Source organism: Drosophila takahashii, chromosome 3L (assembly GCF_030179915.1).
Source record: "Drosophila takahashii strain IR98-3 E-12201 chromosome 3L, DtakHiC1v2, whole genome shotgun sequence".
Taxonomy (NCBI): domain Eukaryota; kingdom Metazoa; phylum Arthropoda; class Insecta; order Diptera; family Drosophilidae; genus Drosophila; species Drosophila takahashii.
This window is the reverse complement of record NC_091680.1, coordinates 12,407,452-12,433,066: the sequence shown is the minus strand read 5'-3', so window position 1 is coordinate 12,433,066 and position 25,615 is coordinate 12,407,452. Positions and strand designations below refer to the sequence as shown.

General features: G+C 41.3%; 7 protein-coding genes across 10 annotated transcripts in view; 3 read left to right on the top strand and 4 right to left on the bottom strand.

The window, feature by feature from the left end:
* LOC108054168 (F-box/LRR-repeat protein 16) overlaps nt 1–5,643 on the bottom strand; it is a 32,542-nt gene extending 26,899 nt beyond the window's left edge. Inside the window, exon 1 of the mRNA XM_070214672.1 lies at nt 5,302–5,643. The gene's annotated coding sequence lies outside the window, so the exon portion shown is untranslated. The remainder of the gene's footprint in view (nt 1–5,301) is intronic.
* A 1,720-nt stretch (nt 5,644–7,363) lies between these two features.
* Nucleotides 7,364–9,073, top strand: TfIIEalpha (transcription factor IIEalpha). The gene is made up of 3 exons (XM_017136894.3): nt 7,364–7,524; nt 7,579–8,685; nt 8,743–9,073. The coding sequence occupies exons 2-3, from the start codon at nt 7,590–7,592 to the stop codon at nt 8,934–8,936; spliced, it is 1,290 nt and encodes a 429-aa protein (XP_016992383.2). The 5' UTR covers nt 7,364–7,524; nt 7,579–7,589; the 3' UTR covers nt 8,937–9,073.
* A 340-nt stretch (nt 9,074–9,413) lies between these two features.
* Sugb (Sugar baby) lies at nt 9,414–15,518 on the top strand. 2 transcript variants are annotated; one of them, XM_017137040.3, is made up of 6 exons: nt 9,415–10,052; nt 11,578–11,716; nt 12,245–13,076; nt 13,139–13,606; nt 13,668–13,854; nt 14,534–15,518. In XM_017137040.3, exons 1-6 carry the CDS (start codon nt 9,989–9,991, stop codon nt 14,605–14,607), a joined length of 1,764 nt encoding a protein of 587 aa, XP_016992529.2. In that variant the 5' UTR covers nt 9,415–9,988; the 3' UTR covers nt 14,608–15,518. The 2 variants fall into 2 exon arrangements, with proteins under 2 accessions (XP_016992528.2, XP_016992529.2); XM_017137039.3 differs by lacking the exon at nt 14,534–15,518 and having other exon boundaries at nt 9,414–10,052; nt 13,668–14,289.
* Pldn (biogenesis of lysosomal organelles complex 1 subunit pallidin) lies at nt 15,039–16,848 on the bottom strand. The gene is made up of 5 exons (XM_017137042.3): nt 16,745–16,848; nt 16,492–16,686; nt 16,350–16,434; nt 15,588–15,674; nt 15,039–15,471 (listed from the first exon to the last, which is right to left on the bottom strand). The coding sequence occupies exons 1-5, from the start codon at nt 16,768–16,770 to the stop codon at nt 15,376–15,378; spliced, it is 489 nt and encodes a 162-aa protein (XP_016992531.3). The 5' UTR covers nt 16,771–16,848; the 3' UTR covers nt 15,039–15,375.
* Nucleotides 16,849–17,058: 210 nt separating this feature from the next.
* Nucleotides 17,059–18,231, top strand: LOC108054156 (uncharacterized). Its single transcript, XM_017136987.3, has 3 exons — nt 17,059–17,268; nt 17,332–17,863; nt 17,923–18,231. Exons 1-3 carry the CDS (start codon nt 17,124–17,126, stop codon nt 18,017–18,019), a joined length of 774 nt encoding a protein of 257 aa, XP_016992476.2. The 5' UTR covers nt 17,059–17,123; the 3' UTR covers nt 18,020–18,231.
* Nucleotides 18,232–19,520: 1,289 nt separating this feature from the next.
* On the bottom strand, nt 19,521–22,728 carry Dph1 (diphthamide biosynthesis 1). Of its 3 annotated transcripts, none has more exons than XM_017136980.3 (3): nt 22,608–22,728; nt 20,480–21,248; nt 19,521–20,410 (listed from the first exon to the last, which is right to left on the bottom strand). In XM_017136980.3, exons 2-3 carry the CDS (start codon nt 21,242–21,244, stop codon nt 19,811–19,813), a joined length of 1,365 nt encoding a protein of 454 aa, XP_016992469.2. In that variant the 5' UTR covers nt 21,245–21,248; nt 22,608–22,728; the 3' UTR covers nt 19,521–19,810. The 3 variants fall into 3 exon arrangements, with proteins under 3 accessions (XP_016992469.2, XP_016992471.2, XP_016992470.2); XM_017136982.3 differs by lacking the exon at nt 22,608–22,728 and adding an exon at nt 22,147–22,372; XM_017136981.3 differs by lacking the exon at nt 22,608–22,728 and adding an exon at nt 22,068–22,188.
* Nucleotides 22,729–22,819: 91 nt separating this feature from the next.
* Nucleotides 22,820–25,444, bottom strand: Dnai2 (dynein, axonemal, intermediate chain 2). The gene is made up of 5 exons (XM_017136978.3): nt 24,340–25,444; nt 24,102–24,280; nt 23,324–23,561; nt 23,042–23,265; nt 22,820–22,963 (listed from the first exon to the last, which is right to left on the bottom strand). Exons 1-5 carry the CDS (start codon nt 25,408–25,410, stop codon nt 22,945–22,947), a joined length of 1,731 nt encoding a protein of 576 aa, XP_016992467.2. The 5' UTR covers nt 25,411–25,444; the 3' UTR covers nt 22,820–22,944.
* Between the last annotated feature and the right edge of the window lie 171 nt (nt 25,445–25,615).

The window sequence follows — 25,615 nt, the reverse complement described above, 5'->3', positions numbered from 1 at the left end:
TCGCGGTGTTGGCGTGCAGGCCGTAACCTCCGACCTCGATTCTTTTCGCGACTTGTTGTGGCTGCAGAAAGTTCGCTTCGCCGATAAGGCAAACAATGTGCCAACTGCAAGCTAACTAAGCCAAGGTAATGCGCCACCCGGTGCATTGCCTTTTGAGTCGCGATTTCGGACCGGAAGTACCAAGTCCCGCGAATTTCGGAGGGAGCTTTTGGATGTTCCATTGAATAATGGATAATTCTTAGGATTAATGAAGCGTATCCTTTAATTAACAGAAAATATTAAGATACTTTACAGAAATATGCACTATATTATCAATAAATAATAAATAAGCTTGAATAACAATAAATCCTCTCAAAACGAATGCACTTAAACTGCTTAAAACCCAATTGCCTTTTTCCGAAAGCACATAAATAACAAATTGATGGCTCATTTAACCGAGGCCACCTCGAAAGCTCCTCGATGGGTTCGCCTTATCGAGAGGATACGATGCCATTTTGTGAAGAGGACAAATTTAATTGCCATAAATGCGCGGATTGGGCTGAGCTCAGTTCGAAATGGGGGGCCTTAAGACCCAAGGTGAACCTCCTCCTCGGCGGAGACGCTTATCGTTGGTCCGCCTGGCTGCCTCAACATCCTTTATCCTTCGCAGCCGAAGGTCCTGCCCCAATCTTCGCAATCGTCGCTGCCTTTCCATTTGGACGTGGGCCCAAACAAAAGACAGTCATCTCACCGCCCCGGGAGGCGTGGCATAGACATTGACTGAGCTTTCTCTGTCACTTCCGGTCGGTTCAAATGCACTCTTTACTCAGAACGGAAGTTCTAACCTTTTAAAAGACTTTCGTGCTGTATAAATGAAATTATTAAGACATTTGTATTGAAAAGACATCTAAAATAAATACCTTTTTGATAGACTTGTATTCAAATTTAACTTTTAAACTAAAATTAATCTAGAAAAAGTTTTAAATATATTATTTTATAACTTTTCTTGAATTTTAAAGGGTATATATATTAATTTTATACTAACAAATTAACAAATACTAAAATGATTATTTAAATAAGTAGAGTATTTAACTTTCTTCTCGAGTGAAGAACCTTTTTAAATGTGGCTGGTTTTTATTGTTGAGATTTGATTGTGCGACAAATGCAAATACAAATTTGCTGCACGGCTCAGTCGAAAGTTGGCATTACCCAAGCAGGCTTCCTCCGGCCCTTCCGTCTGCTACAAGTTACACAATCCTCCTTGACTTTGCCAAAGGAACGGCGGAGCAGGGGAACGGGAAGTGGAAGGAGGAGGTCCTGGCGGATTCTCAATTGGGTTACTTGGAGTGGAAGCGAGTGTCTCGTCGGTTGGGTGAAAATTGGCTTAGTAATTTTACAAATCACTGTGAATGTGACTGCTGCCCATACTTTTCTGCTTATAACTTGGTTAATTTAATCCTGATTTTGACATTACCAACATAAAAAGTCTGATGATGAAGGTTAATAAAACATTTTGTCAATAGAAATTATCAAATAAATAGAGATAATAAATTAAAACATAAGGCTGACGAGAATAAAACTTCCCTTAACTTATGATTTTAAAATTCCCATTGTATTTATATTACATTTTAGTAAAACAAACAATTTGCTTTTCGTTTTATTCAGTTATCCCCAAATTGTTCAAACTAACCGAGCTTTCAAGAGCAATTTGGCCAGCAAATGTAGAACCATGTCTTTGCCCTGCCCTAAAATGTTTAATTACAACCTAAGTAATTTGATTAATATTCCGGAAAGTGCATTTTCCCACCGAGCGACCCGCCCACCGCCTCCTGCTACATGCAACAAAAATTTTGGAGGAACTTTTGCTCTATTTTGGGTGAGGCGACAGCAAATGTGCAGCATACTGTGAGTCGCAGTTGCAGTGATGCAATGCAAATGATGCAATGCAATGTAGCCATTCAGTAAATACATTTTTTTAATGAGCAAAGAGAAAATAACTTTTATAATTACCATTATTGCCATTTTTAAAATAAATATAAACTTAAGATTTCCAAGTCAAAAGCTTAATACTCCTCTTCAAAATCTGGATTGGTTTTTTATCATTCAAAAAAATTATTATTTCTTAAAATATTTTTGTTATATATTTTTCTAGACTTTAAAACCTATTTTTTTTAAAGAAATAAATAAAAGTAAAATGAATACAAAAGTTTTGATCTAAAAACCAACTCTGAATTAAAAATATGTGTTTTAATATGCGAAAAACACTATCGAATCTAAGTCTAGTTTTTTTTCTGTGTGCACCGGTAAATATGGGTCTTGTTCGCCGAGTACGTTGGAGTGTTTTCGGGGGATGTCGAGTGGGTGGTTGTATTTGCCAGCTAGTGTATTTCATTTTTGTGGGCCCTCCGCTTTGTGCGCATTTTCCGCAGCTTGGGCTCCATGTCTATTTTTGGAGTTGGTTTGAGTTCGAGTTCGAGTTCGCGTGCTTATTGGATTTTCCGCCCACCGCCCGCTACCCGCCACGCCCCCCTATGTCCCGCCTCTCTGTGTCAGGGCCTGCTCCACATTGCCGCCCGGATCCGGGTTCCAGGGTCCAAGCCCCTTTTTCCGTAAGCCTGCGTGCTGGCAGGGCAGCAGTATCGATTTTAGCCCCGTTGTTTTCACTCCGCTCTCGCCTTGCTCCTTGCTCCTTTCTGCACTCTCCTTTCTCCACTCTCCTTTCTCCGCTCAAAACAAAACAAAGTCCGACTGGAGACTGAAAAGAAAATAGTAACCCTCCCGAATAGCGAATGTCAATATTTTCCCTCCGCTTCCCGCTCAAGTTCAGTGTTGTTCTGCTCATCAGCTGGGAAAATGTGAAAATGTGTAACAAGAATGGAGCGAACAAAACACAGGGACTGTGAAAATGTTGCACGTACGGATTTGTTGGGGGCCAAAGTTCTTCAGAATAATTGTCGTGGCGATGACGGACCCTTGGGATTTCATAAGGCAACAATTAAATAATTATGACAGTGTTATGTCGTAATAGTTGTGTACTTTTAGTTTCTAGATTTTACCTTAAATCTTGGAAAATATTTGAAGGATTTCCAAAGCTTCAGAAAACGATTTTATTTCTAAGCGAAGTATTTCTGCAGATATATAATATATATCCATGGATATATACCGTCAAAACTTTTTAACACTAGATTTAATAAGATATAATTTTAGATTTTTAAGTCTTTCGGAATGAATTTGAATATTATCCTAAATATCTTGCATTCTATTGTATACAAAATTGGATTAAATTAGTACTACTAAAGAATGTGAAATATTATTTATATTTTCACCCTTTATAAATTTACTTTTCTACAATATATTATTATTTTTAACTTAAAAAGGTTTAATGTCATATATGAAAGTCATTTCGTATGCATATGGAGCATGAAACGTAGATTCTAACCGCTTTAGTTTGCAAATGAGTTATTCTGAAGGCATCGAATAAATCCTTGTTCCAAATGCAAATTGCACTTGACTAATTCAATCTGCAGGATATCCCATCGCAATCCGAATCCCGATCCCAGTCACGATTTAAATCCCCACAACTTATATCCACGCCGTACGTCAATGTTCGTTTCTGGGTCACTACACTCATAGAAATTTTTACCCTAAATCGCCCTAAAAAACTGACTTTTCGCCCGTGGATTTAGAAAATCGCCCATAAATCGTATCCGCTGGCGATTCGCCCGTGTATTTAGAAAAATTTTCTAAAAAATCCCGATGGAAATTTGGTTTAATTTAGGGTGATTTTTCTTGAAATAAGAAATATTTTCCTTTTTTTAGGGTGATTTGCCCTAATTTTAAGGTGTATTTTTCTAAAATTAAGGGCGAATTTTCTGTTTTTAAAGGCAAATGCCCTAAAAAATTAGACAAATTAAAAAAATTCGAGTTTGAGCATGCTTAACTGAATTTGGGAAGCATGTATTTTTTAATCGTGTATATTCTGGGAACTGGGACTGCTTTAATTACACAAAACCGGCGGAGGACACCGTTTCATATTGTTGTATTGGTGTGTAGCTTATATGGGAGCTGCGCTAAGAGGGGGGCCCGATCTATACAGAACAGCCGTTAGAACTGAAAAATCATGTTTGTAAACGAATTAGGGAAATAAATATGAGGAGAAAAAACAACTTACTTTTTTTGGTCATTGCGAGAATCGAACCCACGACCTCTCGGTTTAGAGTCTAACGTCCTAACGCTGCACCACAGACCCATCGCGCAAGACGACGAACAAACTCTGCACATATCTTATTTTCTTGAGGTCTACGTTATAATATGACTAAAGGCAACTAAACCGTATAAAGTATGCTTTTAACTCAGAACTCCCATACGTTTTTAAGGTTTAAAGACTACTTTAATTTAAAATTCGGACGAAAAAATGTCCTCAGTATTATAATGTTTACAAAAAAAAAAAACATAAAAATCAAGTTGAATCACACAGGGTTCGAACCCACAACCTTAGTCCTCATATAGCAAAGTTGAAAGCGCAAGTGATTAGACCGCTGGGCTACCGAATTTCACACTTTTGGAGTGATTTTTAAGGCAAATCGCCCTTGTATTTAGAAAAATTTTAGAAAAAAAATTAGGGCAATTCGCCGTTGGATTTAGAAAAGGTCAAAACGAAGCAAATCGAAAAAAACCGCCCTAAATATTAGAAAAATAGAAAAATTAACCCTAAAAATATTTTTTTATGGTCACCTGCCTTAAATTTATGGCAAATTTGTCGTGAAAATAGAAAATTTTTCTCAGTTCAAAGGCGAAAAATTTTTTAGGGCGATTTTCTAAAATGTAGAAAAATATTTTTATGAGTGTATGCAACTTTGACCTGATTTGTGGAGTAGGCCGTCTATATACACAGCGAGTACATGGTATATAGTGCATATGCGGCCGTGATTAAGGAGAGTTCTCCAGATATCGATATCGTTATGCAAAGGAGTCCAAGTCCACAAAGAAATCCGCAAATCAATGGGCTCAATCAAGCGCTCGAGAGAGGACGCGCCAGGATGTCTAAGACCATTAGTGCGATTATGCCGATGGGCGGAGGGCGGTGGGTGGTATGACATCACAGACGAGTGGGAGGTGGGCGGCGGGCGAAGGGGTGGCGCCACCCCCTGGGGGCGGTTAGCGACCGGCTCTCTATTTTTCGAGGGTGAGCTTCTACCAGAGGGTGAAACTGGCCACCAACAATTCACGTGCAGCCAACAACAAAAAATGCATAAAATCATATAAATAATATCCCATTTTCTGTATAATTTTTTACACTTTTCGGGTGTTTAATAAACCAACCTTTTCCTTGCTCGATTCTTTATATAATGCTTGAACTCTGCGTCTCACACAATAAAAATCAATTTGGCAAAAGTTGCGACGCCGCGTTTTCCCAATTTCCCTTTGTGTTTTTATCGCCGATTTCCTTGAGGTCCCATATTCGCAGCGGAAAACACACAGAAACACCGAAGAAAACACACGCGAACGGGAAAACCAAAGCCGCAAAAAAGTCCACCGTCTCGCAGACGAAGAAGGAAATTGCAGTAAAACGTTCGAAAATAAAAAAAAAGTTTTTGCACGCTTTTGTCGCCTGTAATTGTTGTGGCCGCCGTTGGAAAATTGTCGTTCGGAAAAGCGAGGAAAACGAGCGTTAGCGCGCACGACTCAAAATTCGAACTGCAGGCGGATGCCACCAGCGAAAGTGGGAAAGCCTGTTTCTGTTTTCCCCGCAACGAAAGAGCAGGAGCCTGCGCATTGGCCTTTAGCTCTCCGCTTCTCTCGCGGAAAAGCTTTTTTACATGGACGTAGCGCTGGGGGGCTTAATGAGTGGGTTCTCGGAAAAGCGTCCAAACACTTTCGGCCTACTCCTCTGTCCACTTTCTCGCTGCGTCTGCGCCTTGCACCCTGATGCAAGGTAAACAAGCTCAGGTGGAGTTTCTGGGGGTGACCCACCCTCCGGAAAACCTGCGCTTTTCCGAGGAATTCGGGCAGCTCCTCGGGCTGATCGCCCGTGGGTGTTCACGTGCAGCAGTTGTCACTGTAAACAGTTAATAGCGAAACTTTTATTTCAATTAAAAATCATTAATTTACTTATAATTTAGCCAACACGGTGTTATAAATTAAAATATTGTACACAAATAATAAAATAAAAATTTAATATAAAAAAATAAAAATTCCTAATGAGGATATTTTCTTTGTCAAACAAAAAATAATTTTTGAGGCAACTCGTAAGACAAAATTCAAAGATTTCTTTTGTTTTTCTTCTCGCAATACAATAGGATTGTAACTTTAAATTGTTAAACTGTTAATTATTTAATTTAAACAATCGCAAATTGTAGAGAATTTTTTAAATTGAATTGTAAGCCTTAGAAAAATCTAAGAAATATGAAATATGTAACTTTCTACGAAATTCAAGGACCTTTTTTAAATTCCTATTTCGCATCCAATAAATTTCACTCTATTCTGTCCTCTGAATTTTCGTTTGTAAACATGGAGCAGCTGATTCGGACCTCGCATTGTGTGCCCAATTATATCCATGACATTCATCGAGGACAACAGAAGTGTGTTGGCAGCCAAATAAACACGCAAGGGGTCGTCTGCACCCCCAACCTCTGACCTCTGAAAAGTCCACCCCCGCGGTGGCTGCTTTGTTTGTGTAGCCAAGGGTTTTTTCGTGTGGGCGAACGTCGTTCGGGCGGATTACACCGGAATGCACTCGAACGTAAGGCGGAGTTCGCATTAAAAAATAGACGACCCTAGACAGCGGAGCATGAAATATTAAGCACTTCGACCGGATAAACAAAGGCGGCGAAAAAGCGACTTGTTGGATTATTTTCACTTATTTGCTTTGTGCGGCCAAAAGCATTTGAAAGCCAACACCGCTCATATGCGAAGCTCTCAGTTAAGACAGTGTGCAAATATGTAAATTAAGTGCATTCGCATTCAGAAAAACACTCATAGAACATTTAAAAAATATTTTAAATTTTTATGAATAATATTTTTACATTTAATATCTCTGAGATTTATTTTCTTAAACATAAGTACAAACCTTCTGAGTAATATTGAGTGGTACTTTTTAAATGGCATTCAAAGTGGCTTTTAATAAGGGCTTTTATCACCCAAGTTTTTAACAGGCTATGCTTTAAATTTGAATTTTAAAATGTTTGATGTGGCAATGCCGTAAGTTCTGCCAGCCCAACATGGGCTTAAGAAATCGCTAAGTTTTAGCTAGGTTCCACACCTAATTTCAAAAACGAAAAACATCGATGATCGAAAAACGATGTTTCCAAACATCGATGCATCGAAACTTCCATCGATGCTTCTCCACCAAAAAATATCGATATATTGATATTTTGATATATTTTTGACATCCCTATTTTTATTTTTGCGCTGGAAAAGCAGGTAAAATCCGCCGAAATAGGGAGCTGATGACTGCCGGTCGACCCATGAGGATCCCTGGACCCACCGCAATCAGCGAATAACCGAAAAGAGCTCAGCTCCTGGAGTTCCGGATCCGAGAGACTGGTGAGTGGCGTGGGAGCCCCGAAACAAATCCTATATAAACTGCCGATCCACCAGATAAACCCACGATGTCGTCCACATCGGCGGCTGCCTCGAACGCGGCGCCCGCGAAAACGGAGGTGCGCTACGTGACCGAGGTGCCCAGCAGCCTGAAGCAGCTGGCCCGCCTCGTGGTCCGCGGATTCTACTCCCTGGAGGACGCGCTCATCATCGACATGCTGGTGCGGAATCCCTGCATGAAGGAGGACGACATCGGCGAGCTGCTGCGCTTCGAGAAGAAGCAGCTGCGGGCCAGGATCACCACGCTGCGCACCGACAAGTTCATCCAGATCCGGCTGAAGATGGAAACGGGGCCGGATGGCAAGGCGCAGAAGGTGAACTACTACTTCATCAACTACAAGACCTTCGTGAACGTGGTCAAGTACAAGCTGGATCTGATGCGCAAGCGCATGGAGACGGAGGAGCGGGATGCCACCAGCCGGGCCAGTTTCAAGTGCTCCACGTGCTCCAAGACCTTCACGGACCTCGAGGCCGACCAGCTGTTTGACATGGCCACCCTGGAGTTCCGGTGCACCTTCTGCGGCAGCTCCGTGGAGGAGGACAGCGCCGCCATGCCCAAGAAGGACTCGCGCCTGCTGCTGGCCCACTTCAACGAGCAGCTGCAGCCGCTTTATGACCTTCTCAGGGAGGTGGAGGGCATCAAGCTGGCGCCGGAGGTGCTGGAACCCGAACCCGTGGACATCGACACCATTCGGGGACTGAACAAGCCCAACGCCATGCGACCGGACGGCCTGGCGTGGTCGGGCGAGGCGACGAGAAACCAAGGCTTCGCCGTCGAGGAAACGCGAGTGGATGTCACCATTGGCGGCGACGACACCTCGGATGCGGTGATCGAGCGCAAGTCCAGGCCCATTTGGATGACCGAGAGCACTGTGATAACCGACACGGATGCTGCCGATGGCTCGTCGGATGCGGTGCAGATGGCCAGCGGATCCGGACATCGCAACCGCAAGGAGAACGAGGACATAATGTCCGTGCTGCTGCAGCACGAAAAGCAGCCGGGCCAGAAGGAGCCGCACATGAAGGGCATGCGCGTGGGCTCCTCGAACGCCAACTCCAGCGATTCGAGCGACGACGAGAAGGACATCGACAATGCCAAGATTCGTAAGGGTTTTAGTTACTTATAATGGGAAATTTGAAATAATTTAATTTAATTTACAGCTGATGTCGATTTCGACAATTACATCAACTCGGACTCCGCTGAGGATGACGACGATGTGCCCACGGTGCTGGTGGCAGGACGACCCCATCCGCTCGACCAACTGGACGACAACCTGATAGCGCAGATGACGCCGCAGGAGAAGGAGAACTACATTCACGTATATCAGCAGCACTACAGCCACATATTCGAATAGGGGCTCTTGCAATTAGCCGCGTTTTCCCCGAGTTCCCCGCCTCAAGCATAGAGTCATTGTAATTATAAGTTACCCACTAGTTCGAGAGAATTGTACAAATGAAATGCGTATATAAATGTGCATAAGCAAAATGCTAATGGTATTGGTTCCGTCTGATTGTAAAGTATAGGGTTTGCTTTTACTACCAATTCTAAGTGAAATGGTTAAATATTATATAGTTTCAAGAGAATTGCATAGTGGGAATAATTTCAGAAAGATATTCAGTGATAAATTCTACTGTATAAGAGAATTTTTTTAAAAAGATATTCCACATTTATTTTATTTTGATTACTTTTATTTTACATTCGATTAAATTTTCATTTGTTTTATCAAATAATTCCAAATAATCTATGCTACGTACTTATTTTAAATTATTGCGCCAAAGCTCGTGAGTCGCGTGACCCATCCCTAGTTCGGGCATCGCCCATCCCTAGACAGTCCAATCAGCTGTGTTTGCAATTTAGGTTTATTTTTAAGTTTACTTTGGCGTTGCTAATAAAACCAACCTGCCGGGCGCCTCTTCATGTTCGTCGGTGGGCGTATTCAGCTTATATTAATTGGTGTGCCGCAGATAAGGCGGATTCGTAAACAAACGACGGCGAGCGCAGGCAAACATGTTGACACTCGGCTCGAGCAGCCAGCAGTCGTGTTTTGGAAGTCCGCCTAGTCGGAACCCTCGATTTCTGCGGATTGTGCGTTTTTCGGTTTAAGCTAAACATGCGACGAGTTCCCAGGCGTTCTATTTAGGCGACGAGCGGAAAGTGTTAATTCTTGAAACAACAAATATCGCCCGATGCAGCGGATTCCAATTGGCGGAGAAACGTGATCCCGGGTACAAACACATAAACAACACCTGCATGCATTCGAATTCGCCCGTGTGTGTGTGAGGCACATGCTTTTTCTGCCTGCCCTCGCATTTTTTGTGAATGAACTGGAAAACGCGCTAATTTAGCACCGATATAAAGCCATTCGGTATTGATCTTTGTGCCGCGGGTCAACGTAATTACGCCGAAATGAAGGCCACCGTCGATAAGGAGCTGCTGCCCATGAAGGCGCACTACTTTCTCTTCAATGCCGGTAAGTAACTCCCCCCCGAAAACCCATTAACTTAAGTACCGCGCATCGCTTACATCAGCCGATAAGCTCTCCCGTTTTTAGCGGCACGCACGTGCTGGGGGCTAAATGTTTTGCCGGCGATGGCGAACTTACGATCTCTATAAAGCTTCGATTTCGTCACATAGAACACTTGCACCCATGTTCGGAGATAAGAACAAAACAAACACCCGGAATAGAGACCATAGTCTAATGAACAGCCGATAAGCTAATGCAGGCCGATTGGGGTTACAATTCCCATCGAATGATGCAGCACTTTGATGGGTTTTAAATGGGGTATCACAGCAATTTCATTAGCTTTACACCATGAAATGATTACTAATTAACTGAACCACGGTTTTTTCACTAACAACTTGGGACTAGTATGAAAATAAAGTAAATATAAATTTATTAAAGAAAGTATGTTATTTAGACTTCATATATGTATATGTATATAAAAAATATTTAAATGAATGCCATGGTATAACTTTTAAAATAAGGAACATAAAAACTGAGAATAGGCGTTAAAAGTAACCTTAATAAGGTTTAAAATTAAATGCTTGATTTGAAATCTTATATTGGATCGTGTCTAATGAAATCAACACTTAAAAATCAAGAAGAAATTGTATACGGAAGCAGATCAATTAATTTAACATTTTTATAGCTTTATATTGGAATGGAAAATTCTGAACACTAATGTCTGGGGTCTAATAATTGAACACTTTATTCGAGTTAAAGCCGCATGGGAACAACATTTTTTCAATTTCCAATCTGACTTTAATTGCCGAAATTGACTCACATTTCATTTCTTGTTAATTCAGATAAGCATAATGGCAATAAATTAAAGAAACCCAAACTATTTCTGAGATTTTTTTCTGTGAATTAATGATGATTTCAAATGCTGAAGAAATCGTATTATTTTTTGGAAAAAGCTAAAAAAAATTACAGAAAGTTAAGGCAAGTTTGTCTACTTGACTAGCTTTATTGGGAAGATAATAATGTTATAAAGCAGAGTATTCTTAGAGATAAAAACACACATAATAGAGATTTGAGATAAGGCCATCCCAAAGTTGTTTGTACCATGACTAAAACATTTTCAAAATGACGAACCAGAAACACAGCGCAATCCAATTGTCAAATGTGGGCAAAGGTTAAGAAACAAGATTTACTGACAGCCCCACTGGCCCACTGAACTGCCGCTCCCCAAAAGTCATCAAATGTTAAGACGTGCCGACAGCCATGCCACTTTCAGCAATTAAAGCTTACTCTTACTTTTAATTCAATTAACACTAAGTTCTACTCCAAAACGAGTCGACGATATCTAATTCCACTTGTTTACGGTAGACTTTGCTTATCGGCGAGGGAGAAACACCCACCAGTAGACGAATGTGCTGAATATCATATTTAAGTGCCCATATGCATATCTCCACCCACTCGCTCATCAACTTATCAGCGCTAACGCGTCTATAAGATAATCTAGTGTTTTTTCTGCTTTATTATTATTATCTAGGCACCGCTCCCGTCGTCCCCTTCATGCCCACTTTAGCCGGGCAGCTGGGATACTCCCCCGCTGTTGTGGGAACCATGTACACGATTCTGCCCATCATCGGAATGCTGGCGAAGCCCCTATTCGGTTACATTGCAGACCGGTAAGACAATCTAACTAGTCTGTCTATCATCTTATCCTCCCTCTTTTCCTTAAATAGAAACACATAATTATCTTGTATTAATGAAAACAATTTCAAAAACTAAAAACTCTAATTTCCTTTCAATCAAAAGTATAACGAAAGAAGATAAGAGTGATTTAGATTGTAGGTTATCATATCAGTTTTTTGAAAACCATTTGGATACTTACTCAATAACGCTATCATTGATTTACTTGAGTTCTTTAATTACATAGTTGAGATTAGTTTTCGATTATATCAATTGTTAAAAAATATATCTGTTTTATTTGTTCTAATACTTCTTATTAAGTGGTCAATGTTTGTTGCTGCTTAACACTTAGATTAGATAGCATACGCATTATAATTGATAAAATTTTGCTATACAACAAATATTCCAATTCTATTTATGTGTCCAATAACTTTAAATATTACTTGTAGTTACTGGTATCTTCTCATTTATCTTCTTCTTAAATATACCCATATTAATAAACGAATAATTTCACACATCTGAAGGTACCATCGCCACCGATCGCTCTTCCTGGGTGGCCAGGTGCTCACGGGCATCGCCTTCTTCCTCATAATGTTCGTGCCGGGAATGGAGAAGCCGCTGCCCAAGGTGGAGTTCCACTGCCACCAGGGTGTCTCCGACGTGAGATTCTGCTCCGAGTACGGCGAGTGCGTCGAGCGGAATCTTGAGCGGTACTATGGAAATCGGACGCTGAACTGCCACATGAACTGCGAGGCCCAGCCCTTCATGTGGGACATTGTGTGCCAGGATTGGTTGCAGAACAAGACGGCCGATTGTGCCGCCAATCGCACCAACAGCCAGCTGGAATTCGGGACCAATATCAACATGAACAAGATTGAGAAGGATAAAAGCTGCATGTTCTTCATGGTTCCCCACGATCATGGTCAAGTGGCGGGCCAAAATGTGACGCTATATTGCCCAACGGACAAGGAGTACTTCAAGGCCAATTGCACCATGGACTGCCAGGAGGATTACCTTAAGGAGCAGCTGGCGGAGAGTGCTGTGATTAATACGAGTAGTGCTATGGCCATGCCGCAGTTCTGGCTGTTCTTCGGCCTGCTCATCTTCAGCTGGATCGGCATGGCGGTGGTGGTCAGCATCGGAGATGCCATCTGCTTTGGCATCCTCGGGGAGCGTCATCATCTGTACGGCAAACAGCGCTTGTGCGGCTCCCTGGGTTGGGGAGTCTTTGCCCTGCTGGCCGGTCTCCTTGTGGATCACATGTCCCTGGGTGAGGTGGACAAGAACTACACGGCTGTATTTTGGATGGCTTTGCTCATCATGGGATTCGATGTGTTTGCCTCGTCCAAGTTGAGGGTGAGAATATCACAGAAATAGTTTCCTTGAATTTTTAACAATTAAATACGCTCTGTTTCCAGCACACTCCCACCCACTTGTCCTCGAACATTGTGAAGGACGTGGGTCAGATGTTCCTCTCCGTTCGCTGCGTCATCTTCTTCTTGTGGTGCGTCGCAATTGGACTTGGAACGGCGCTGATCTGGAACTTTCTGTTCATCTACCTGGAGCAGCTGGACAAGGCGTTCGAAGGGTGTGATAGCTCGATTAAGACCCTGGAAGGCTTGGTCATGGGCATCCAGTGCTTTGGCGGCGAGCTGCCCTTCTTTTTCCTCTCCGGATGGATTCTGAAGAAGATCGGACATGTGAATGCCATGAGTCTGGTGCTCTTTGGATTCGGAGTGCGATTTATTCTGTACTCGATGCTGCAGAATCCCTGGTACATCCTGCCCATCGAACTGTTGAACGGCGTGACCTTTGGGCTCTTTTACGCCACGATGGCCTCATATGCGAGCATTGTGGCACCGCCGGGAACGGATGCAACGATGCAGGTGGGTTTAATGCCTTTGAGGAGTGGCTACAATGGATAATTTCCTTTCTTCCCCATAACAGAGTCTGGTTGGTGCGATTTTCGAGGGCGTAGGTGTCTCCATGGGCAGCCTGATCGGTGGACAGCTCTTTGAATCGGTTTCTGCGCGTACCACTTTTGAGATCTTCGGAATAGGCGCCTTCATTATCTTCGTAATCCACGTGTCCCTTCAACTGTACCTGCAGCGTAATAGAAACATCGACGAAAATGGTAAGGGTAGGGTCTCTACTGCCACCGCTACTCCCTCAGCCTCTGCATCTTTGGAGACGGACAAGCCTAAAAATACTGACAATAAAGACGGTGACGAGTTCCGCGAAGTCGACCTGACTTGATGCTGACCAAGATCCCCTTCATCCTTTTTTATCTCTGTATAAATGGGATAATTTTACGAGAAGGCTAGCTTCCTAAAGTATTAACCCTTTAAAATGCAGTGTAGATAGTAAAATCCCCATTTGGCAAATGTGCTTAAAATCGATATTAATTTAACACCTAAACCACCAAACATCTTTGTAAGATCTGCCATTGAATTTATTTTTTACTGTTTGACGATTTTCTACTGATAACAGACATACAGGCTCAAAATGAATTTAAAATACTATAGCCAGATTAAGTAAGTTTTGTAATATATGAATCAATCGATGATAATCTTATCATATTTTTTTCGATTTATATGTATGTGAACTGAAATTCAAAAAAATAATATGACTGTTCATATTTGGGAAATAAACGAACATTTTTCTGACAATCAATTTATAGATTGTTTAAAATATATAAACCGTTTTTAAACCATTATATTAACTACCCTATTTTATACCTACATTTAAATTTATTTTATTAATTTATAAAAAATATTTATAAACGTTTCACTAACTTTTCCGAATATTTTTAGGCACTGTCAAGTATTTCGCACCGACAGATGCAATGCACATGCTGAATGATCAGGAGTATAGTAGAGTTAGCTAAACGCTGTTTGTTTTGACCGCATCACCACCCACAACACCAATCACCAACGAACCAGCAACAGCGACAACAAGAGGCCACGCTTCTACTGTTCAACTGAATGCTCCACTCGAACATCTTTCTACTCTCGAAGCTGCATGTTGAATCAATGTACCTACCTGTATTGTAAACGTGCTTTAATTAAGTAGTAACTTATCTTAGTCACCCCACACTCCCGCAGATCGCCACCTACGTGCATGTCGCGTAAGCGAGACCCCTCCTCATTTAACTTTGAAATGAAACCAATGTGAGAACTTAATTATTTGTAGACTTTCAAGCGCAGCTGTTTGTTTGCATGTTCTAGTAGTTACAAACAATGTTTACCGTGAATCTAAGTTTAAATAAGCCGCTGCCTTGGCGCTGTGATTGTTCAACTATTGTTTCTCCACACCATCTTAATGTTTAACAAATTTGTATATTTATAAATAATATTTGTAGCTAAATGTATCGTAGTCATTGGCTTCCCTTAGATCGGGTGCATGTAGCTCTTTTCTTTCTGCGAAATCTCTCAAGTATTTACTTAACTATACACAATATACAATAATGTTTTTCGATCTATCGCAGTAGCCAGTTCTTATACCATATACAATTTTAATTACTATGTATCCAAATGGTTAAACTTTTGTTCAACTGTTATCTGTGTTAAGTTGTTAGCTAGTTGTTAACGAGAATCCCAATGTAAATGCGCCTTAACGGGGTGTATAACTCGTAAAATCCGAGATCCACCTGGTTTTACTGGCTGCCGATGAGTGACTCCTCGTGCTGTTGCTTCTCGAGTTTACGCTGGTAGTCGCGTTGCTTGCAGGCCGCCACGTTTGCGGCGCGTTTCTGTAATCAGCAATTCAAAGTTAATAAACATTTTAATCAACACCGTTTTTAATTTTTGATTACTTCCTTTACTGCTTTATTATGGGTTTTTTTTTTGTTCTTAAATCATTTCTTACCTTTAATTCTTTGGTGCGCTGGTAGACGCCCTGCATTTCCTTCTTGATCTTTGCTAGTTTTTCTTTGTACCGCTTGACATCGCTCATCTGCATAAGAGGAAGTGGTAATTGAGCCAGTTACTTTATATTGTATAATGCCAAGTTGCTTTGTTCGCGTTTGTCTTTAGATTAGATTGTGATCACAGACATTTGACTGCACCTACTGATAAGATTTTGACCAACTTAATTAGCTGAGCTTTCTCATAAACAATGATATTGTGCCTTAGAAAATGGCCCCAATTGGTCTGAAAGATTGATTGTAACCTAGTTATCAAACTGATGTCTAAAAAGCTTCCACCGCACCTTGGAAATGTATGTTGTACTGGACACTTTTGGTTCCTCATCAATCTCGATATTTGAATAATGCATTTTGTTATTACAAAAATTGAGTGAAACTATTAACAAAATAAATTGTTTACTTTAATTCTAAAATAAAAGTAAATAAAATAATAAAAATAAAATGTAATACCTTTCACAAAATAAACATAATTTTCGACTTAATAATAAGTAGTGGAAGTACAAGTTTTTTATGAAGAATAAGGATACGATCAAATTTGAATTTTAGGGTTGAAAATACGATATATGTATGTATAAAATAAAATCCAAAGATTAGCTTTGGAATGTGACTTAATCAAAACCGAGAGAAAGTGGTATGAACATGACCTGATTCCAAATATCTTAAAATAATGTTGATAAAATCTGGAAATTCTCATATAAACTTACCATGTCATTCAGTCTGGCAACTTCGCTGCAGTCCAGTTTGTATTTCTCCTTGGACAAATCGATGTATATTTTGTTCTGCCGTCCACTGAAATGAGATTACATGTTCGTAGTGATCTTGGATTCTGAACCAAGTACTACTTACATTAATTCCCTGAGCTGGGAACGCACGTGTTCCAGTGGAGGTTCCGCTATCTGCAGGACTCCAGCGGACAACTGCAAAGCGGCTAGACTGCCCATAACATCCTGATCCTTGGAGGAGCAACAGGTTTCCGAATCTTGTTTTGGGTTTCCATTTTGGGAGGATTGAGCTGTCTGATCAGGCAGCTCATCGAGAACACTAAGATGGTGGATTTGATGCATTGTAGATCAATTAAACAGGGTTTTGTTAACCTTACCTATTTATATTGCTACTTTTTAACATAATAACAAAAACTTATGGGGAAAATCAAAACAATAAGCGGAAAACAGCTGATTAGTCGACGTGATTAAATAGAGGAGATATCGATAGATTTCTTGAAGCTCCTACAATTTCTATTAATTATTTTTCTAATTTTTTTTATATTTAAAATTTGTTAGATTTTTTATTTATTTGTTTTTAAATGACTGTTTTTTAATGAAAGGTAACCGATACTTATTAGCCGGATAATTTTATCCATTATCCGTATACACAGCCAAGTTTCAAACCAATTTAGTCGTGACACCTAATGCAGTTTTGCAGCCTTTGAACAGCTGATTGTTTATTTAGAATCTAATTTCTAAAAACAAATTATTTAAATGCGCTGTGCTGTAAAAAATTGCGGAAATAATAATCGCAATTCCAATAGAAAGAAATGGCGATACTTTCACTTCCCCAAAGAAAAGGAACTCCTCCAAAAATGGATCGATTTCTGTCAGCGGAATAATATTAATTCCGCCACAGGTATTATTTAACAACAACTGTTTAAAAAGTAAACAAATTATGAGTGCATCTTTTTTAAAACAGCTTGTATTTGCAATGAGCACTTTGCACCCGATGATTTTGAGCGGAATCTGCAGTACGAACTTGGATTTACCCGGAAGAATCCAACTAAACTTAAGCCAGGCTCATTTCCAAGCCTAAATAGACCCCAAAAGTTGGTTAAAGACAAGCGTAGAAAAACTGAAAGGGATTCTGCAAATGTTTCCAAAGCTGGATCTGTCAAGAATGCCAATAGCGATTCTGAATTTTCCCAAGAAGAAACGCAGTCTCCACAGGCCCATGAGACCATTGAAATCCAACTCTGTAACTTTACTACCGATTTTGAGGACTTGGAAGAAAGTTCACCAAGGGATTTTAATGAAGTTTTGGAGCTAAAAGGTGCTTCTGAAGGGAGTGGGTCCTCCCAATCACTTAGGGATACCGATACTCTTCAAAGTCACAGGCACTTGGAAGTGGAAATTCTTGATCCGATGAACCCTCAATCGAATGCCAAGGACCATGTGGAGATAGTGGATTCAGTTGGAGACAATTATGTGAAGCACTTGGAGCACGAAGTGTAAGTAAAATAAATAGATAATAAATAATCCGTTTTTAATAATATCTATACATCTCCAGATGTTCTCTGAAGCGGGAGGTATTTTTTCTTAAGAGCGAACGCAAGAAACTAATGGAAGAAATTCAAAATCTCAAAGACACTATTCGAAGATCATAATCTATAAAAGCCAACCTCGACGTCATATTTTTAATGCTTTTTTTAAAGGGAAGAATTACTGGCTTTAAGAACACTGATAAAAATAAAAATTGGACTGACTAATTATTATCTAAGTACAGGCATAAAAAAAGTTATTGTAGATATGCTTCGAATTATTTAATATTTAACTTAAAATTCTAGGTTAAAAATAAATTTGAATAATTGAAAACATACACTTCTGAATTTTTATCCCCATCCTTAGTTTAAACTTTAAACTTTAAGGAAACCCTTTTTTGTTAGTATGAAGTCTAACTTAAAAGTAAGTTGATAGACAGAAATATTATAAAAATTCGTAGCTGCCAAGGACAAGGATTTATTTTACATACGGTGGGCAGACGTCTCAGATAAAATTCCAGAAAAATATGTTTGTACCTAGCAGTACTACTTCTGCCCTTTCTGTCAACTTAGGCAAAAAATCAGCGGGTAATGGTACTCTTAAATATTTTTAGGTGTCCGTGTTTATCTTTCCAGGAATTTTTCGGTAATCGCGGTGCGGTAATTTTCGCCAAGGGCAAAGTCATTACAGCAGGCAAGAAACCTTATTCTGAAAAATTCCCAATTTCGCCTACCTGGAGGAGTATAAAACCTGTGGTCTACTGGCAATCGATCTGCACTGCAAGCGATGTTCTCCGACCGACAACATCCATCGCGGACCGCTGACAGCTTCTGGCGGAGCTCCACGGACCTGGCGCTGGATCTTCGCGGAACCTAAGGACCAGATGGCGAGCCCATCGAATCAAACACAGCCTGGACCAACTCTGAGGATCCAATCATCAGTAGCTTGCGGTGTCAGCAAATTAGCCGAATTTAGACAATTGTAAATTTTAGCTCTATTCTATAGACCAATTGTACATTTTAGTTAATGCTCTAGCTCAATTGTATATATACATCATCACAATTGTATATACCTAGTTAGCCAATTTAATCTAAGTAGTGAAATTGTATATAAAATCCTTAACAAATTTTTAGCCAATTCAATAGACCAATTGTATATATGAGCAAAAATGTAGACAAATATTTACAAATAATGTAGCCAAATTTTTAGTTCAATTGTACATACTTAAACAAAAAATTAAAAAAAAATTGTACATATTTATTTTAAATATGCGTGATATTCTTGCAATAAAATAAAATTTAAAAAATTAACACTTTTATTTTGTATTCTCCTGGACAAAACAGTTTAAGTATTTAAAATTTCAACCAAATAATTACTTCTGTCAAAAATTTAGTTCTTGGACAAATTCTTTGACCAGATCACTTTCATTGAAGCTAAATATATTTAGCCAAAGGACCATAAATAAATTTCCCTTAGGAAATTAGTAATTGATTCAGAATCTCGGAAAAATAGATTAATAAAATAAAATTATCCTTTCCTCCTTTTAATAAGAAATATTAATTTTCAAAATAGAATCGTTTTAAGTACAATTTATAGAAAAAGCCTTGCTATATTTGAATAGTCATGTTTCGTTTAAACATTATTTTAATGTTAACAATTCGGTACATTGTTGCTGTTACAATAACAATTGCATCTCTGTTGAAAATATATTAACTAAACTAAAGCACGTTATTGCGAACATACAAATTAAGAACCTATCTGTGATGAACACAAAGAATACCTAAAAATAATAACTTAAAAACCAAATTTGTACTAACTAAATTAGTAGGTAAGCATTATATTTGGGCAGACGATCTTGGCTGATCGCTTGAGATGGAGGGCTCTATGGGCAGTTGGAAGCGTGACAGACTCATCTTTTATCCCTTTTTGAAGTCGAGAAGATCGTCCAGAGCCGCCGCCTTGCCGGAATCGTCCTTTTCCAATTCCGCCCGCGTGCAGCGGCCACAGCAATCGGCCGAGGGTTTGTTCTCGCACTCTCCTATCGCCGGTGGCTTGAAGTTGGGAGTCCAGGGTCCCAGGCTGCCGCTGGCATAGAAGTCCATCGGGTAAGCATTGTTGCGTGGCGACGAGTTGTGAGGGGTCCACTCGACATCGCCAAGAACCACGGACAGTTCGTAGGGATTCAACAGCGGTTGGGTGAAGGCGGATCCCCAGTCGATCGAAAGTCGCGGGCAAGCGATCTGCACAAAGGCGTCAATGTCAGCGAAAAGAGCCAATTTCTGCGGAAAGATCTCCGACAGCAGGAGGGTGGTGGTCTCTATGCCCTTGGCGTGCAGTCGCTTCTCCAAAAACCGATGCACCCGCGAACTGCCCTGTCTTCCGAGTGTTCCCAGTATGATGCCGATGCGGCGCGCTTTCTTAGACCGCTGCACAGCGTCCAGGCGAAGATTCTGCATGGCCCTGTGGTCGTACTCCTCTGTGGTAAACTTCTTCTCATAGGGATCGTACTTGTAGGCCTGAAATTAATAGAGAAAACGATGTCAAATAAACCACAAGCTCTCCATTAAGATTTAACAGTCACCTACCTTTAGCAGTGGGTTGGCAATCATTGCGGATTCCAGGTGAAAACGACCGTCTCCCAGGTAAATGATCATCTTCGCCGTCTCCGGCAGCTGTGGCGATGTGCAGCCCAGAATCTCTCCGGGACTAAGTGGCTTGGCCTGAGGTACTATCACATCATAGCCGGCTGCCTTCAGCTCCGTGGAGGCAGCCTGCAGCGTTGTTACGAACTGTATGGTGCTGACCAAAGCTATCTGGCCCACCTCCGGGCGGAAGTTTAGCTTTACGGAGTCCAGGAAGTGCAGCGGATCGATTTTGATGTCCACGAAAATGTACAGCACCTTGATGCCGCACGTCTGGTCCACGGGAATGAGGCAGCTGTGGCCGTAGTGGACCAGCAGATCGGCTCCCAAAGCCTTGGCCGTGTAGTCGTCCACGCAGCAGGCTCCGTAAGTCACATCGCCCATAATCACAGTATCCGCGCTGGTGAATCGCTCCACGATGTCGCTGATGACCATGGCGTACATCAACAGGCCCTCCGGCAGCTGCAGCGCCACTCGTTTAGCCTTCATCTCCTTTATCCGCCAGATGGTCTTGTGCATCTCAAAGTTGTAGTTCGCGGGCAGGCGGTCGATGGCCTGCTGCAGCACTGGATCATCGAGCAGCTCCTGGGGAATCCGATTGATGCGCGCCTTGGGCTTGAACACCTTCTTGGGCCTGGCACGGACCACCACCACATCGGTGCTCTCGCTGGTCTGCAGGTTGCTGCTCGGTTGGATCACGTCCAACATGGTGCTAAAATGGTATGAAGACAAAACAGAAAATTAGTTTTCTTGGTATATTTTTTAACTATGGAAAGAACATTAATCTCGATTTAAAAAAATATTTATTTATGTAAACAGATGTTTTTTAGGGGTTTACCAATTTTTAAGAATTATATTAATGGCAAGCCAAGCTAAGGTCAAGATTGTTTTGATTAATAGAAATTATGGATTCGGATTTAAATTTGTTTGTGCGGTGATAAGTTCGGCAAATAAACAATGAACAAAGAGACGGCGCATCGGGTGAATTTGGATGATGCGACTGGCGTACGTGACTGCTGAATGGAGTGGAATGGGAGGACCGGCCCCCTTGGATTGCAGGCAACCGGAAAAGCAAAACCCGAATTCTTATAATTAGCCCACGCCAGGTGGGTGAATCACCGAATGGACGGCCCCACCTTGGGGAAACACTTTGGAACAGGCACTTTCAAATCGGAGCGGCACCAAGGTCTGAATTAACAATTGGCATTAAGACAGCAAAACAAACTGGTGTTCTATGTAGTAAACACTAGGTGCAGAACATGTCGAAAGGGTTTAGTAAACAATTATTACTATTTATTTATTGCTAAATTATTTGCTCAAAAAGTACTAAATTATAAGTGCTTAGTAAATCGTTTAAATAGTTTTATGATTTAACTTGAAAGTTCTTCGTTTTTAAAGAAAGCAAAGATTGTAATACATTTTTTTGAATTTTATTTAATAATTTTTAAAACTGAACTAGAACCTTTTGTACTATATTTGTTTACTTCACAAACAATTTGTATTAAGTTCACTTGAATGGCCTTTGTCTTACCCGTGGTACGTGTTTAGCTAACAAATATAGTACTATTTAAATAAATACTCGAACTGTACGGATTGGGATCGTTCGATACCTTTATCAGTTGGACGTTAGACGCTGTCTGAATTTCAGGGGTTGCGTTTTGCGTTTGGCTGCTGCACAGAAATTGGTCACTGAACTTTCCGTATGTGTTGCGCCATTGATAACTGTTTCTGAGTCACGTAGGCCGCACACCATGCAACACGGAACGGGTTACTTTTGCTACCTGACCCCGCTAATTACCCCGACTTGAAAGGGTAGAAAGTACTGCAGATCGGAGTAATTAACCTGTGCTTTCACTCTATATTGCTAGTTTACACATGGCGTAGTTATTATATCACTGGCAGAGATTATGAATTGCCCTTGGCCCTTCAATTTGTAGCAAAGTGTAATTCCGGCACGTTTGCTTTCACAGCTGATGCCAAATTGTTGCTTCGATTAGCTTTCTTTTTAAAACAGTGTATTATCGTTAATTGCTAAGTGTTTTGTCTTGGCCTTTTCTTATATTTCACTTACAATTTCTGTTTTTTAATCGTTTTTTATAAAAGTTAAAATAACTTGTGCTCAATCCCGCGTGTGAATGACGAATGACAACAGCTGACTGGTCCAATTGGTTCGTGAACTTGAGAGCCACGACTGGAACTGGTTCAAAATAAAGAACGAGTTGTACACAACACTGAAATTTTACAGTGTTGAGAAATGAAGCACATTGTTATGCGCGGTTTTTTAAAATTGTAACCAGATATTCAGATAAAGCCAGATTTTCTCTACAAAGTCCATTTATTGTAATTAACAGTAAAATGGTACAGTTCCAAAGGACCTTTACAGCTTTGAGCTCTCCGCCTCGGACACATCAGCCTCCTCCGCATCCTCTGTAATTAAGAAAATAAGAATAGAATTGGTGGGAATTCCCGATACATGGCCACAAATCAAAAACCGCCTTCGTTCACCTACGCTTTCCGCCGGGCAGTCGCCTTTGGCGTTCCTGTTCCACGGCTGCAAAATATTCCGCGGCGGCCTGTTCGCAGGCTCCCTCGAATGGAGCCATATTGACCTTGCCGTTGATCATCATGTTGTCCCCCTGATCCTGACCATGGTTGGCCTTGACCTTCAGCTTGCTCTCCCTGGACTTGGCCTCAAGGATCTTCTCACGGCGATTCTCTCGCTCGAACATCTGTAGGAAGGATTTTTGGTTAAAATAATGATAATTCCGTTTCAAATTCGAATCTTACAGCCGTTAGCAGGGGTTTGTCGTTCTTAGCGGACATCACCATGTTGTCGGAGACCTCGATGAGGAAGGTGGCTCCCAACTGACTCCCACAGCTCACAAACTTTCCGTTCTCGTTGGTCCTGACACAATAGAGGGGTTCATCACACACCTTTACCGTGAGTACCGGCTCGTTCTGTTGCTGCAGCAGATCCCACGTGTCCAAAACCCCATCCATGCGGGTTATGAAGAACTGCGAAACCCTGGAAGTTATATTACAAGTCAATGATATAATATTTATTTTTCAATTACATTTTTAAGTAGCATTATTTTTGGAGACTTTAATGAAATATATTTTCAGTAGCATTGAAACCAGGGACCGAAAATAACAGTTATTTTATTATTTTAAATAAAAAAATCATACGCTTAGGATAACACAAAAAATTTGAGAAAAAAATCATAAAGCCAATTTAATGCGGCCTATTCATATCCGCAATGATCTAAAAATTCTTAAATTTTTCAAAATTGCTTTCAATTTGAAACCTTCCAATGCCAACGAAATGTGTTTTAAGTAGCATTGCTTTTTTTCAATGCCAATGAAATATTTTTCAGTAACATTACTATTTTAACAATCTAATGTTTGTTTTCAGAAGCATTACTTTCTACAATGCCAATGAAAAGTGTTTTCAGTAGCACTACCTTTTTCATGAATCATGATATTTCAAAAACAATGCTAAATTAGCATTGCTAATGCTTATAGACACAACTCTGGATAAATACTATCCCTAGAAATGATTACTCACTTGGTATAGCTCCAAGCGCCATCGGTCAGCATGGAGCTGCTGCTCTTGGTCCAGATGATGGAGCTCTCCCTGCAATCCTCCGACCAGATCCGGGCACACCAGTCGCCCACGGTGAGGAAGTTCTTGACAAAGGCCGGATTGCGGGTGATGGCATACACGGGGCCCAGGTGGCACATCATCTGTAGGAAGAGAGTATCATTTACAAGAAATCTTCTATAAACCCCTATAAACACCTTACCCGAATCTGAATCTTCTCCGTCGGCGTCTTGCCCTTCCGATTGCAGGAGAACAGCATGCCCATCTCGGTGCCCGCCATGAATCTGGTGGGTATGGTGGTCTCGTACTCCAGCACCGAAATGCCGTAGGATCGCGACAGATCCTGGTCGTCGCTCTTCACCGGATCCATGAGCAGGCGGTCCAGCGGTTCGGTGAGCTTGCGGGTGTCCCACCACAGCACCTGACCATCGGAGCCGCCGGAGAAGAACTCGGTGCCGCTCTTCGAGTTGTTCCACAGCACCGAGTTGACCGGATCCCGATGGCACACCTCCCGTTCGCTGATCATCACCGGATGTTTCCCGTGTCGCGTGTCCCAGGCGGCCACCTGACCATTGTACATCCCACTCACCAGACTAGTGGGATCCTTCTGATTGTACTCCAGGCAGACGCACGGCACCTTGGGTTCCAGGGTGAGGAAGGGCTCGTTGGGGTTCTCCACCTCCCAGATGTACGAGTTGCACTTCTGGTTGGACTTGTCGCCCTGGAACCGCATGTCGCAATGGCTCACGGCCATCTTGATGCCGCCATCCGGGGACCAGGAAAGATGCTTCACCGGCACCTTGATGGGATTTGGATCCCGGTAGACATTTACAGTCCGTGATTTACAAGGTTCGGGCAGTGGAGCGGGATCGAGGTTTTCGAAGTAGTTCTCATAGATGTTGACCGCATTGTTCTGGTGGATATAATGCTCCATGGGCTTGGTGAGATTCATCACCTGTGTGATATAATTCTCGTCCTTTTCGATTTTCCGCTTGTATCGCACTGTCTGCTCGGGATCGTGCATATTGATGTCCTTTGGCCAACCGCCCTCATTGTGGGTGATCCCAGTGCTCTTGTACGTCGCCCTCTCCGTATTGGCCACACTCAGTGAGGTTTGTCCCGCATATTGCGTCACCCGGTCAACGGGGTTCTGCAGAATGTAGTTCTTGACCAGCTCCGGATTGGAGTTCTCGCTGAAGACCACCTCATCCTTGTCCTCGAAGGTGACGCGGGCCCCAAAGGAGCGTCGCTCCTTCTTGAAAATAAACTCCATTTTAGCAGGAGCCTAAATAAACATGTAGCTACTCTTCGGTTTCGCTGACAATATAAAGAAAATTTTGTAGGGCCCATAAATGATTGATTTCTTCCATGGCAACTGGCTGTTTGTTCAATATCTGCTTCGATTTCAAGGGCCTTCTAAATAAATATATAGGATATTTTTCCCAATTCCAGTTCTCTTCCCCAATTAAACAATCAAA